The sequence below is a fragment of the Diachasma alloeum genome, unplaced genomic scaffold (genome assembly GCF_001412515.2).
Source record: "Diachasma alloeum isolate Michigan unplaced genomic scaffold, Dall2.0 Dall_scaffold_00269, whole genome shotgun sequence".
Classification (NCBI taxonomy): Eukaryota; Metazoa; Arthropoda; class Insecta; order Hymenoptera; family Braconidae; genus Diachasma; species Diachasma alloeum.
This window is the reverse complement of record NW_021680408.1, coordinates 2,035,056-2,048,522: the sequence shown is the minus strand read 5'-3', so window position 1 is coordinate 2,048,522 and position 13,467 is coordinate 2,035,056. Positions and strand designations below refer to the sequence as shown.

Here is a 13,467-nt window from a genome sequence, read left to right as displayed (position 1 = left end):
CTAAGACGAAACCCAACATGTATGACGGATCAAAATTTTTGTTTTGACTATAGGAATTTTTTTATTTTTTTTTATTAAGCATTTGAAACTTATTAACAAAGTTTATCAGCTATAAATTGATAATATATAGAATTAATGTCTGGACTGTATTGATTCCTTAGATTTTGAGTTCACAATCTTTGAAAAATTTATCGATGGCATCAATGATAGAGGGTCTAAGATCATGTACAATGTCTAACATTCTACAGGATAGTGTACAATATTTAGCAATTTTTAATATTTATAGGAATTACTGAAAAAAAAATTAAAACAATCAACCGTGACGTAATTAGCCAAATTAAAGTTTTTCAACTTTTTTTTCTCGAAAATTCGTTATTTCGAGCATCTAGAGATTGGAAAAAATTTGGACAAAAAACATTCTTATAGGTGGTGAAAAATGGAAAATTTTGATCACTAATCAATTGAAATCGGATGAATAGAACTCGAGTTATTGTAAAAAAACGAACAATTTGGAAAAAAAAATCTCCGAACTAGGCTGTGAAAAAAATCTTAAAAAATTTGAGAGATAGTTTTTCAAGTCCCCCAATCGTGGTGAATCGAGGGTGAGGGTCAGCCGTTGACTCATTTGGCATGGAATACCTCATATACAATACAAAAGCAATTTCCCGCTTGTTTACTCAATGTTTCTCACAATTCTTCATTTCTCTTTTTCCCCGCATCAATGTTCTAGTTTAATATCAACCATTATTTATTAATGCCATGTAAATATCATTAAATGTATTCGCAAATTAAAATGAAACGTGTTCGACTTTCACTGGGATCTCGATTGTCCGCTGATTCTGCGAACAAAACGAGCAGAATAATTGCATCCACTCTCCCTGAATTACGTTTTATTATCTGTATTTCCTGTATTTCACATGGTTATTCCGCGAAAAAAACGTAACACCGAGTCAGTCGGTCAGTGACATTTCGTCGAACATTATCTAGACGTTAGTTATTGTGAACATCTCTGCAGTGGATTGACCTTTCTCGAGAGAATGTACATTACTTCATCGATAAGATTCATCATCCTCTTGTTGGTGAATCTCTGCATTACTCTGGGATTAAGGGAAAGGGCTAACGAGGGTAGTAGGCATATTAATCCTCGGCGACTGGGGGGAAGGCAGAAGATGTTCCTTTTCTACAAATCCAATGCCATCAACGAGAGACCTTGTAATTGTCCTACGCAGCAATCTTGCAGCTGCTGTGAGGATGTCACACTTCTGCTCATCAGAGCGCAAAGAAGACGTGAGTTCACTTCATTTTTCGTCATTTGAAATCATTTTAGTAATGGAATAGTAGAAGTTTGGACGCATTAATGGTATTGTAGAATTTTTATAGCCAAGTTTTTCGCAGATTTTAGAAATAAGGAACTTGCATGATTTTTTTCAATTTTCTAATCTCAAGTTTGAGATCTGAATAATTCATTTTTTATTCACAAACGTACGAAATATTGCTATATTTATTAATTAATAAATTAAAACAACTGATTTTCAGTTAATTATCATAAGACATCTGAGCAATATTTCTCCATAATTTTCACCGTTTGTTATCCATATGTTATGAGGAATGTGTGAATAGGGGAATGAGAAAAAGTGACCTTCATGAGCGTCAGAAAACCGCTAGACAATTCTATTGGATTTCTATTGAACTTTCTATTATTTTTTGACCGATTCTATGGAAATGTACCAGAGAATTCGATTTTTCTATACAACTTGTTCTGTTAAGAGACTTTCTATAGAATTTCCTCGCTTCAAATTTTCTCAGTTTTTTGTATTGTCTTGATGAAAAACTTGGAAACTTTGAGTAGAAGAAATTCTGTAGAAAATCTCTCAATAGAATAAGTTGTATAGAAAAAGCGAATTCTATTGACTTTTGCTATAGAATATTTTATTATTGAACATTTTAATAGAATCGGCCAAAAACTAATAGAAAGTTCCATAGAAATCCAATAGAATTGTCTAACGAATTCACTAGGTTTTTCTTTTAAATTTTTTGATACATGTATTCAATGAAAAAATAACAGCCCCGGATTTTTTTCAACTTCAAAAGACTGTAAAGTTTCTAGAAATCTATTGAAATTTTTGAAAATTCCAAAAACTCCCTCACTAGAAGCGAGTGACCAAGTTTTTGAAAAAAAAAACGATAAAAAATAGAATAATTGGGAAAAGATAGACACTAGAAAGGAAGGAAAAAATGATGAAAAATAGAAGAATATAAGGGTCATAAGGCCCAGATACAAACCATAAGTTTTTAAATAATTTTTAAAGGTTCTTGACACTAGCTAGAGTCACCCAAAAAATCACTCATCAAAAATCTAAAACATTTTTTGTCATTTTTCTATTCATAATATTTTTAGGAATCCATAGAATTTAAATATGATCTATTCTCAAAATTCCATGTCATGAACGAAATTATTTGAATGAGAACTTCATCTTATTTTTTACCAATTAGTTTGTGCTAATTTAATGTATCAACGGAATGGCCTAAACATTGATATCTCGCTGGATTCGAATACTGTGAGATCGATGACTGTAACAAGTGAGTATATTTTCATTTTCCTCCTATTCCAATCATCCATGGATGAAAAAATTTCATAGCGAAACCTAACAAATTTGTTAAAAAATTCTATTGGATTTTTATTGTTTATTGTACTTCTATTTGATTTTAGCCGGTTTATTTTATTGAAGAATTTCGAAGCTTTGCTGTGCGTTTTTTTTTTCGATGTAGAAACTATTTTATAGAAAAAATGTCTAACATTTCATCTTTCCGGACAACTTTTCCTGTTGAGATATTTTCTATAGGAATTCCTAAACTTGAATTCTCCAACTTTTATCCACCCTATTTTTCTTTCACTTTCATTTAAAAAATCAAACAAAAAAACTTGGAAAATTACTGAATAAATTATGTTATATAGAAATTCCAGTGAAAAAAATACGCAGATAAGCGGAAGAATTTTTCAATAGAATCACTCTTGAACTACACTGTTACAACTTTTTGCAATTTCATGGAAGATATTATAGTAAATCTCATGAGAGTGACATTGACTCGGATTTAGGAAAAAAAATGGTTATGAAAGTTCATGTTCTAAGTAGAATTCACGGAAATTCATGAGTTTTCAGTGGAAGTGAGATCAAAATTTCACAGCGTGATTGAATTTTCAGTAGAACATGAATATTCAGAAACAAAAAGACATGAATTTTCAATTGTTCCCCGAATTTTTTTCAATTTTCACAGAATAATTGAACTGAAAAATCAAGTATTTTATTGATTTCCAGATCATTTGAACAGAAAATCAATGGAATATTCAATTTTTCAATGACAAGATTTCCTAAAATTTCCGATATTTGGCACGGAAAATTGAGACGAAATTTTTTAACAGTGTAACAGAAACTTCAATGGAAACCCACTAGGAAATTTCTACCGAATTTGCTAGTTTTTTCTAAGACGATATCGTACCTTCATAAATAACAAAATTAAAAATCAGATTACAGACCCCTCAAAATCTGCACCCTGATACCCGGAAGTTTATTCTCCGGAGTCTGCCTCAACCTCATCGAGTTGAACGCATTCCCACGATCGCTAACCGTCTGCCCGCGATTCCAAATAACGACAAAGGATCAGGAGTGGAGGATCAATTACACATGCGTGAGCATTTCGACAGAGCTGCCAATGGCTAATGGAACATCACCGATGAATGGAATGCCGAGTATGATGGGTTCTATGAGTTCAATGGGTTCGATGGGTCCGATGGGTCCGATGAACCAAATGATAATGAGTCCTCAAGGCTCAACCACATCATCCCCAGGTACAACGCCTGGTCGTCCTGCACAAGGAGGGTCACCTGGAGGACAACCTGGAGGGGCACCTGGAGGACAACCTGCAGGGGCCCCTGGAGGGGTACCTGGAGGACAATCTGGAGGGGCACCTGCAGGGGCCCCTGGAGGACAATCTGGACGTTCACCTAGAGGACCACCTGGAGGGGGACCTGCAGGGGCCCCTGGAGGACCACCTGGAGGAGCTACTGGAGGACCACCTGAAGAGGAAGCATTTTCAGAGATGCCAGAATCAACAGGAGCTGAAGAAATGCCTGATGACACTTCCATCGCAGTTTCAGGAGCTCTCACTGCGCCGAATATAGGGCAATCGTGGTTGAAATCATATGGAGCCAAAGATCGTACAAAATACTTCCCCAGTCGTCTTCCACCAGCTTATGCAGCCAGTTTTGGACATAATTTCACTTCAGTAAATTCGTAAAATTGAGATGATTATAACGGGGTTACAGATCTTAAAGCGGTGCGTTACTTTATGGTAAAGATGTGCAATCTCGTTACTTTTATATCCAGACAGTAGTCGTTATAATATGAGGAAGTATTCGTTCCTCAATACTCGTTTCTCGTAACTTCTTTTTTTATCGATGATTGAAATAAAAAATAAAAGTTTTATAAGAAGAATCAAACAAGGTAAAGTGGCGGGGTTAAACGCGGATAATGAAACCATAATTAAACATTTTATTAAATAAAATATTTCCGAAAAAACTTTTTATATTAGTTGAGGAATCTTGTGTCATATCCTTTGGAGCTTTTAAAGGATGAACTGGGATATTGGGGAAAATAATCGACGAAATTCGCAAGTCTTGAATGGATTATCGTTATTGTTGTTCTGTCGAACTGTTAATATTTGCGTCCCTCACGTAATAAGTATCGATTGGTTTCGATAGTTTTGTTTTGAATTAGAACGATTCATTGACAACTCATCGTTAATATCAGTAATCCAGAGAGTGTTTCAGTATAATGGGAAATTAATGCAATAGTTGGTTGATACATGAGCGTATAAATATACCTGCGAAAATACTCGGTAAAGATGAAAATAAAAATATCTGGAAAACAGAAAAATCGACCCATTATAAACTATTATTATTCTTACATAATAATAATGCGATAAAATTTTTAGTTTCCAATTCTCAATTTCCGTCGTTTATTCTATTCATTCTATCAAAAGACAAGAATAGAAGTCAAATTTATGGGTATTCTTCCATTATTGAAAAAAATGTATCAATTTTAAAACTTTCCAGAGACACTGAAAAGTTTTTTTTTTATTTCTTTCCGCCTACGTTTTTTTACAGTTTCTTCGTTTCTTCTCATTAAAATTAGATCATAACATTATAAAATATTCATATACCCACCCATATTCGAAGAAAAAACTGTGATTCCAAGTTTTCACCGACACAAATAAAGAAAAACAATTTTTTGCCATTTTCTAGTTGACATTCCTTTTTAAAAATTTTCAGTCTTCCATTCGTGATTTTTGCAATCCATTGTCATTCAGGTAATTCTATTCATTCTATCAAAAGACAAGGATCGACAAGAATCGAATTTATGGGTATTCTTTCATTATTCGAAAGAAACTCGATTTTAAAACTCTCCGGAGACGTTGAAAAATTAAACTTTATAATTCTTTCCGCCCACTTTTGTTTGCATTTTATGGATTTCTTCTCGCTGAAATATTGATATCTCTCAATACTTGAAGAGAAAAAGTGATTCGAAGTTCCCGCCGATATAAAAGAAAAATAAATATTTTCTAGCCGATTACCCCTTTCTGATTCTGTTTTCATTTCCTTTTCATAATAATAATTCGTATCCGACCACAGGAATGAGGAGTACTGATATCCTTTTACCATATGGAGGGAAAAATTGATTAAAAAATTTTTCAGGAAACATGGAGAGATTTTTCTATTACCCGAATGAAATTTCGAATGACTTTTGTTTTGTGTTTCTTTTGATCACAAAAAAAAAACACTTTTGATTGATCTTTAACATAATTCCTCTTCATGCAATGTTGTAACTTGTAAATGAAGGAAAAATACATATAATAGGAATAAAAATGGATAAAATTAGACACTTGAGATTTTTTTTAAATTATTCATAACTCAGAAACAAATCAATCAATTGAGCTTAGTTTAGGCTCGTCACAAAGGGAAAGAATTATTCTTTGTATTGAAGAAAAATTATTAAATTTTATCAACATTTCAACCCCTCATTAACATTTTAAAAAAAGTCAAAAGTGTCAGTTTTACCCCAACCTCCGCTAATTCAATTGTGAAGACAGAAATGGAAATAAAATAAAATAAAATAGCATAAATTAATCTGGCGACGGGCGCGATGCGCCCGTTCGCTAGTTCCCCTAATCCACAGACTATTTCAATCGAATGGTAAATTAATGCAATAGTTTGTTGAAACTTTTAAACGATTGAGTCCGTGAGAAAATACATAAGTGTGTAAATATACCTGTGGCGATAATAATTAACGACGAAAATAACAAAACATGGAAAGCAGAAAAAATGATCATTTGCAATAACAATAATTCTTTTCACTAAAATATGAAAATGTTTTTTTTTCAGAAGACATTCAAGTTTTGTTATTGATGACATAAGACGCCAAAAAATCCGGTTCCGATTTTGAAATTACAGTTTTAATTTTTTTGAATGTCAAAGAATGAAGAAACAATAAAAAATCTGTTATTTTTCCTGAAAATTGTTATAATCCCCTTTATTAAACTTAGATAATCATCGACTGCGTTGCAATTTCCACTTATAAATGGGTGCAGCCTCCTTGGTGCCTTGCCTCACAACCTTGGGCTTCTCCACCCCCTTGTTCTTCAGGGCCCTACGAACCTCGAGCTTCTGCTGAACGACCATCAACTCTCGTTCACGATCAACCCTCTTCCTCAGTTCCACGTACGCCATGTGCTTCTGCTGCTCAATCTTGGCGAGCACCTTATCATCGACATCAGGGAGCTTCATGTCCTGGAGTTTCGACAATCTCGGTCTGTTTATCTTGCGATCGATCAAGTCAGGATGCGTGTCGAGCCTTTTGGCGAGATCAAAGTTCCTGGCTTCTTCTCCACCATCGACGAAGAAAATGTGCTTATTTTTAGTCTCGTTGACAGCGTCCAGCATGTGCAGCTGGCTCTGCAATTTATTTATTTTAACACTCTCTAGATGACGTTTGTACGCTATGTATTTTAGATCTTGAGTTTCCATAAGTTTTATCTGCTCTGGGGTGTGCTCGTCCGGTTTGTCTTTCTCCCTGTGCACTCCATCCTTGATTTTTGAGTTTATCATGTGGAAGTGGAACTCATCGGGATTCTTGTTGAGTGCACGCTTTCGCAAGAGCTTTAGTGTCGATTGTTTCTCGTGGTAATCGTTGGCACGGAGCTTGTAGTCTTTTTTCTTCTCCAGGAGACCCAGGTGCTGGCGGGACTCGGGCTGGTGACGCTCGCGGTGGGTTTTTTGGACTGATTTTGCGGCTTTCTTCCAGGATGACATCTTTTTTATCTGACGATGATGATATATTCATTATTTTATTTGTTTCACGCATGAAAAAATTTAACAGAAAAACCTTGCGAATTCGCTAGACAATTCTAGAGGATTTCTATTCAACTTTCTATTAATTTTTGGCCCATTCTATTGAAATATTCAGTGGAATATATTCGATAGAACAAGTCAATAGATTTCGATTTTTCTATTGAAATATTTGTTTATAGAATTGGACAAAAACTAATAGAAAGTTTAAGAGAAATCAAATAGAATTGTCTAGCGAACTCGCTAGGGGTTTCTATTAATTTTTTTTAGGGCGTCTTATTATTCATACTTGGGTCATTCCATGTCAACTCAACCACACTGGATTTTTTTGTACGAAAAAAATCATTCAATGTTGCATTTCGAACTACTATATATAGATAGCATTTCTGCCAAATTTCATTGCCCCACCATTGTTTCTGAGATAATGATTACGAAATTTTCGCATCCTATTGAAACATTTGATCAAAAGTTTAAGTTTTTTTAATCGAATTAAATCAGTAAATTTTAATTTTTGTACATTACAATAGGAAAAAAATCGAAAAAATTTTTGACACCTTATAGAAAAATTATCGAATGTTTTGTAAGCAAGTTCGATTGTTGAGATCAGGAAAATATTGAAAAAAAATAATATTTTGCAAAATGTAATTTGGATGATACTAATTAGTTACGAATTTTGTCAAATTTTTCTCATGCAATTTAGTTGTTTATTCTTACGGCTTTTTAATTAAATTATTGAAACTATTGTGAGATTGATAGAATAATTGGTATTTCTGTTCGTGTTTCACATTGATGATCAGGTTGATTATATGAACATTCTTTAATGCTTTAATTAATTTGGGATTTAGAGATGTTTACATCGGATACCTCTTGGTTTACTCTGGTTTGATCGGGTATTTATAAGAAGTTTAATAACAATTAATTGACAATGAATGATACTGCTTCTGCACTGAGGTTATACGAACACACGGAAGGCCACGCGACGAGTTCATAATAATAAACTAACTTACCAACAGTCGATGCAAATGGAAGAGCGATTGGTCGTAAGATAATACTTTATCGCCGTGTCATGATATTTTATGTCATTGGGCCCGGAAACCGCGATCTAACCGAGCAAAGCGAGGTTACAATCGCGGTATATCGGGCCCTATGACATAAACCTTTTTACGCACTCGTATCGAAATATACTATGTTTCAAATGTCTGAGTTTTGAATTTTTCCGGGGAATTTTGGGGTTTTTGTCTCCTCGTGGCTGCACTGCCCAGTGTCATGGCGGCTTCCGGATTTCAGCAACACTGCGCACCTCCTCCTCTGTGGATTTCTTTTCCGGTCGGGTGACAAAATGACGGGCTTTAGTGAAAAGGTTTGTAACAAATGTTTTCACGTTTTTACCAATTTTTCATCGGAATTCCGGGTAATAAACTGCCACCGATGAATCACTAATTATTTATCGACGTTTTGAAATAATTTGAGAGGGGGATGTTGATATTTAATCAAGAAAATTCTCAGTTTTGAGTTGTGCTGTTGATCGCTGCCATACACGTGTCCCGATGAAAGCTGAAATCATTTAGAAATGTTTTTATCCAGGAATTCTTGCCATTTGCAGTCATTTTAACTATTTCTATCTTTTATTGTCTTGTGGTACATTTATCAGGATCGTTGAATTGTTTTCTGCGGTTCAAAAATTCAGAAATTTGTGGGAAAGTTTTCTCAGGGAATTTTGGTTAGGAACGCATCCATTCATGAATGAAATTCACACAAAATGTCTTTCAATTTTCTTTCATCCTTTCATACATTCATTTATGTGTTTTTTTCTATTTTGGCGACTAGTTAAGAGGATTGTGGATGCATACTCATTATTATTTCATTCCAGCCAATTTTGATCGATGGTCGTGGCCATTTGTTGGGCCGCTTGGCGGCTATCACAGCTAAGACCATCCTCCAGGGAAACCGAGTCGTCGTTGTACGATGCGAGCAATTGAACATCTCCGGCAATTTCTTCAGGTAATTCAACTTTCTTAAAGTAGTATAAACATAACTTAAATTTTGAAGATGAAGATCTGAAAATAAATTCTGAACGGAAGGTGATACGAATAAAAACATTCTGATTGAGTTCATGCTCAATTGGCAGTCTAGTATTATTGATAATAATTAATTTAGAAGTGCAAAAATGAGTCTTATGAGAAAATGAATTTTTCGAGATTAGAGAGAAGATTGAAATGTCGAAGACATATAAAAAATTAGAAAAAAAAATGAAAATTTTGATGCCTAATAGGAACATTATTTTAGAGAGAATTTGATGATTTAAGAAAATAATTGATTGAATTTGATGGAGTAGTTTATACTCTCGTCAACACTGAGAAAACAAATATTTTTGCCAAATATTCATTTACTTCAGAGAAGTATTTATTTTTTCAATACGGTAGTTCTTCTGTCGACTCATTCCCAGGCAATTTTCATCAGATTTCAATTACGAGAATTACATTGCTCTAAAAGATGACCATGAGTTATGACCTTGAGTAAACTCCCTCAATAATTATAAACATTAAGAGATTAATCGAGATTCTTTCCTCTAGAAAATAAGAAATTTAGGAAAACTGAATAATCATTGGAGGAGTTCCTCCAAGGTCATGTGCATCATAGTCATTCTCTAGAACAATATGATTGTCATAATTGAAACCGAATCAGGCTCGCTTCGGAATGACGCGATTGGAGAAACACAATTTTGAAAAAACAAATGCTTCTCTCAAGCAAATGAATATTTAGCAAAAATCATTTTTTTTCTCAGTGAGTGTTAGAATTCATGTCCTAAGGAATTATCAATGATGAATAATTTTTTTTGGGCATTTTAAATTTATTTTTCCTCACTACACTCAACGACTTACGTCAAATCGGGACATAATCCTTTAATTCCGTCGCATTCAACATCGACGCAGACTTTTCTTGATGAACAATAGGTCTCTTTTATTTTATATTGTAGCTTTCCTTTATTTCATGACGCATGTCATGTTTTGCATTGAAACTATCTACAAAAATTGTAAATTCCACATTCTAATTACATGATGCCCATATTGAATTCTACAGAATTGTAATGTGCCATTCCAATTACTCCTTGTGCAATTCAATCTCGTAAATGTCTAAATTATCGTATGCGAATCGAGATGTTTAATTATGAAAAATAACGATTTTTTAAAATTGAATTCCACAACAAATCGAACATTCCCAAGTTTAAATTATTAAAAGTGAAATTCACATTTCACAATATGTAATTCGTTTGGTACTTGTTTTGGTGCAAAACCCCAAATGTTAAAAAAAAGCCCCTATTGTACTTCATAGATCATTCTATCGTGAAACTGTTGTGTCGACGTTAAACTACCCATTTAATAAATGAACTCCTCAACATGATTATAAATAATCTTACCTACATTATTTGAATGTAACATGAAACACGATTGCAAAATGAATCCTCATGTAATCTCACCAACTTCATTGCATTTATTAAGAATAAACCTAATCGTTCTGCGTTCTTCCCCCAATTTTCAGGAATAAATTGAAGTTCATGTCTTTCCTTCGTAAGAGATGCAACGTAAATCCAGCACGTGGACCCTTCCACTTCCGAGCTCCCAGCAAAATTTTCTGGAAGACAGTAAGAGGTAATGTCTCATCTCCTTCGATACTCTTTGATATTCGAACATTTGTTATTCTTCCATGATGATCGAAAATCTTACCTACATTATTTGATGTCAAATGAAAAATCTTACGTTCTGAGATTATTTACCCCCCAATCACGTCTATTTCTCGTTTTATTCGTAGAATTGATGAATTCTCTTTTTTTTCAGGAATGATTCCACACAAGACTGAGAGGGGAAAACAGGCTCTTAGACGTTTGAAATGCTACGAGGGCTGCCCACCCCCCTATGATCGCAGAAAACGTCTCGTTGTTCCTGGCGCCATGAGGGTCATGTGCCTCAAGCCAGGCAGAAAGGTAAAAATCAATTAAAAACGTAACGAAGAAATTGCATTTTTTACACTGAATTCAACGAAACAAGTGGGGAATTGCTTTTGTCTCCATAGAGAATAGTTATTTAAATTAACGATATACTTTCCAATGGTCATTTTACATATAATGATCTTCTATCGTATGGCAGTTATCGTTTTATGTTATTTTGATCAATTGAATTATATTTCTTCTCTAATCAATTGTCTTACATTTCTTGTGAAAATTCTTGTATAAATCAAATGAAAGGATGATGCTATCTATATAATCTTGAAATTTCGAGAAAAAGATATTGACAAACTTATTTTATGCATAATTGAATGAATTCACATTCAGGGAAATTTTAGAATAATTCGAAATTTGCAAAAATCATCATAAAAGTCAAACCAACGGATATAGCTATCGTTATGATTTTCTAACTTCGACAGGGTGGCATTGTAACAAATATTTTAGACTATAATTGAATTAATTTGAATCATGATATCCAAAGATATCTCAAAATACAACATTTTTAAAAATTATTTTATAAATGAAAACAACATCGAAATTGTTTTTTAAGCCATCATTCAATGAATTGAGAACATTTTTTTTGTCATTATGGGACAATCGATTTGTGAAAACATTTAAAATTCTAGAGATTATTGTATGATTTGAATTTCAATTAAAGTCATAGATAAAGCTCCATAATACCTACATTTGAAAAAAAAGTGATTAAACTCCATCGATTCATTAGCGAGCAATTGGAAAAAATACTTTGTCCCATACATGCATACACACATACATATGAACAGGATGATACAACACAAAAAATCAAAAACTTGAATTGTAACTATTGCAACGCTTCCATTCCGAAGCAAAATTGATTGAAGAAAATGTATTTACAATGATGGCAATGGTAATTTGCGTCTGAGGATGAATGAAAGTTCATAAAAGATGACAATTTCAGCTGAGTAAAATGATGATCAAATTCTCTTCAATCATTTTCACAATTTGACCTCGTCAATCAGGCAGCTAATGAATTCACTTACATTTGCAGTACTGTCACGTGGGTCGTCTGTCCCACGAAGTTGGATGGAAGTACAAGGCGGTGGTTCGCACCCTGGAGAACAAGAGGAGAGTCAAATCTATCCTCGAAGTACAGAAGAGAGACAAGCTCAAGGTAACAAATGATTTTCCCAATTCAAAATTCATTGCAGTGGTTATAAAACGAATTATACGAATTTCACTTTCAATTTTTCAAAAAAAAAAAATCGAGATTTTCTTTAGTGCATTTGTATTTTTTTATTTTGAGAATTTTCAATGATGTCTTATGGTAATTTGCGCCTGAATCACATGTGATGATGATTTTATCTGCTGAGAAAAATTTACTAGTGACAATTATCACTCGAAAATGAACGAAAAATTCGTTGATTTAATGCATTAATTTTTTTCATTACAGAAACTCACGAAGGAGGCTGGACAGAAGGTCGCCAAGAGCGCTGCACCCTACACTGCTATCATCAACAGTTTTGGATACAATTAAGGATGTCATGAAGATAATAAAGCCTTATAAAAAAAATTTTGATATTTTTATTCAATCTCTTCCAAATTTATTGAAACATCACACGAAAATCAAATAAATGGGTTTCAGCAATATTTTTATGACCGTTCATGTATGTCATGATTGTTGATGTTCAAAAGATGGCCTGAACGGTCCTCAACAATTTTAGGGTAGTTGGAATTGACGTTGAAATTTCTCAAAGTCCAAATTGTCCCAACGTTTCGACTTCCAGGGAAGATTGACTTCGATTCTAATTAGTCTATACCAGCATGCGTATTTTTAACGATCAGCAGGTGTAATTTTTTTTTGTGTGAAACAATTTTTTCAATCGATTTAGGAGAATAAAGAAATCTCTGAAGAGGACTTCCCTGGGAGTCGAAACGTTGGGATAATTTAGACTTTGAGAAATTTCTTCGTTAATTTCATCTACACTAATATGTTGGCGAAAAAGGCAAACAGCGATGGAAATACGGCATACCGCACACCATATACAGACTTCAAATGTATTTTCAATCCAGAAGAAAAATGTAA

At 33.7% G+C, this 13,467-nt stretch overlaps 3 protein-coding genes across 3 annotated transcripts; 2 read left to right on the top strand and 1 right to left on the bottom strand.

Moving 5' to 3' along the window:
* Nucleotides 1-1,037: 1,037 nt before the first annotated feature.
* LOC107037640 (mucin-1-like) lies at nucleotides 1,038-4,296 on the top strand. The gene is made up of 3 exons (XM_015256285.1): nucleotides 1,038-1,287; nucleotides 2,494-2,580; nucleotides 3,527-4,296. Exons 1-3 carry the CDS (start codon nucleotides 1,038-1,040, stop codon nucleotides 4,294-4,296), a joined length of 1,107 nt encoding a protein of 368 aa, XP_015111771.1.
* A 2,228-nt stretch (nucleotides 4,297-6,524) lies between these two features.
* LOC107037678 (probable U3 small nucleolar RNA-associated protein 11) lies at nucleotides 6,525-8,373 on the bottom strand. The gene is made up of 2 exons (XM_015256338.1): nucleotides 8,267-8,373; nucleotides 6,525-7,375 (listed from the first exon to the last, which is right to left on the bottom strand). The coding sequence occupies exon 2, from the start codon at nucleotides 7,364-7,366 to the stop codon at nucleotides 6,605-6,607; it is 762 nt and encodes a 253-aa protein (XP_015111824.1). The 5' UTR covers nucleotides 7,367-7,375; nucleotides 8,267-8,373; the 3' UTR covers nucleotides 6,525-6,604.
* Nucleotides 8,374-8,676: 303 nt separating this feature from the next.
* LOC107037727 (60S ribosomal protein L13a) lies at nucleotides 8,677-12,954 on the top strand. Its single transcript, XM_015256435.1, has 6 exons — nucleotides 8,677-8,762; nucleotides 9,273-9,403; nucleotides 10,943-11,052; nucleotides 11,239-11,384; nucleotides 12,433-12,555; nucleotides 12,835-12,954. The coding sequence occupies exons 1-6, from the start codon at nucleotides 8,742-8,744 to the stop codon at nucleotides 12,916-12,918; spliced, it is 615 nt and encodes a 204-aa protein (XP_015111921.1). The 5' UTR covers nucleotides 8,677-8,741; the 3' UTR covers nucleotides 12,919-12,954.
* Nucleotides 12,955-13,467: the final 513 nt, after the last annotated feature.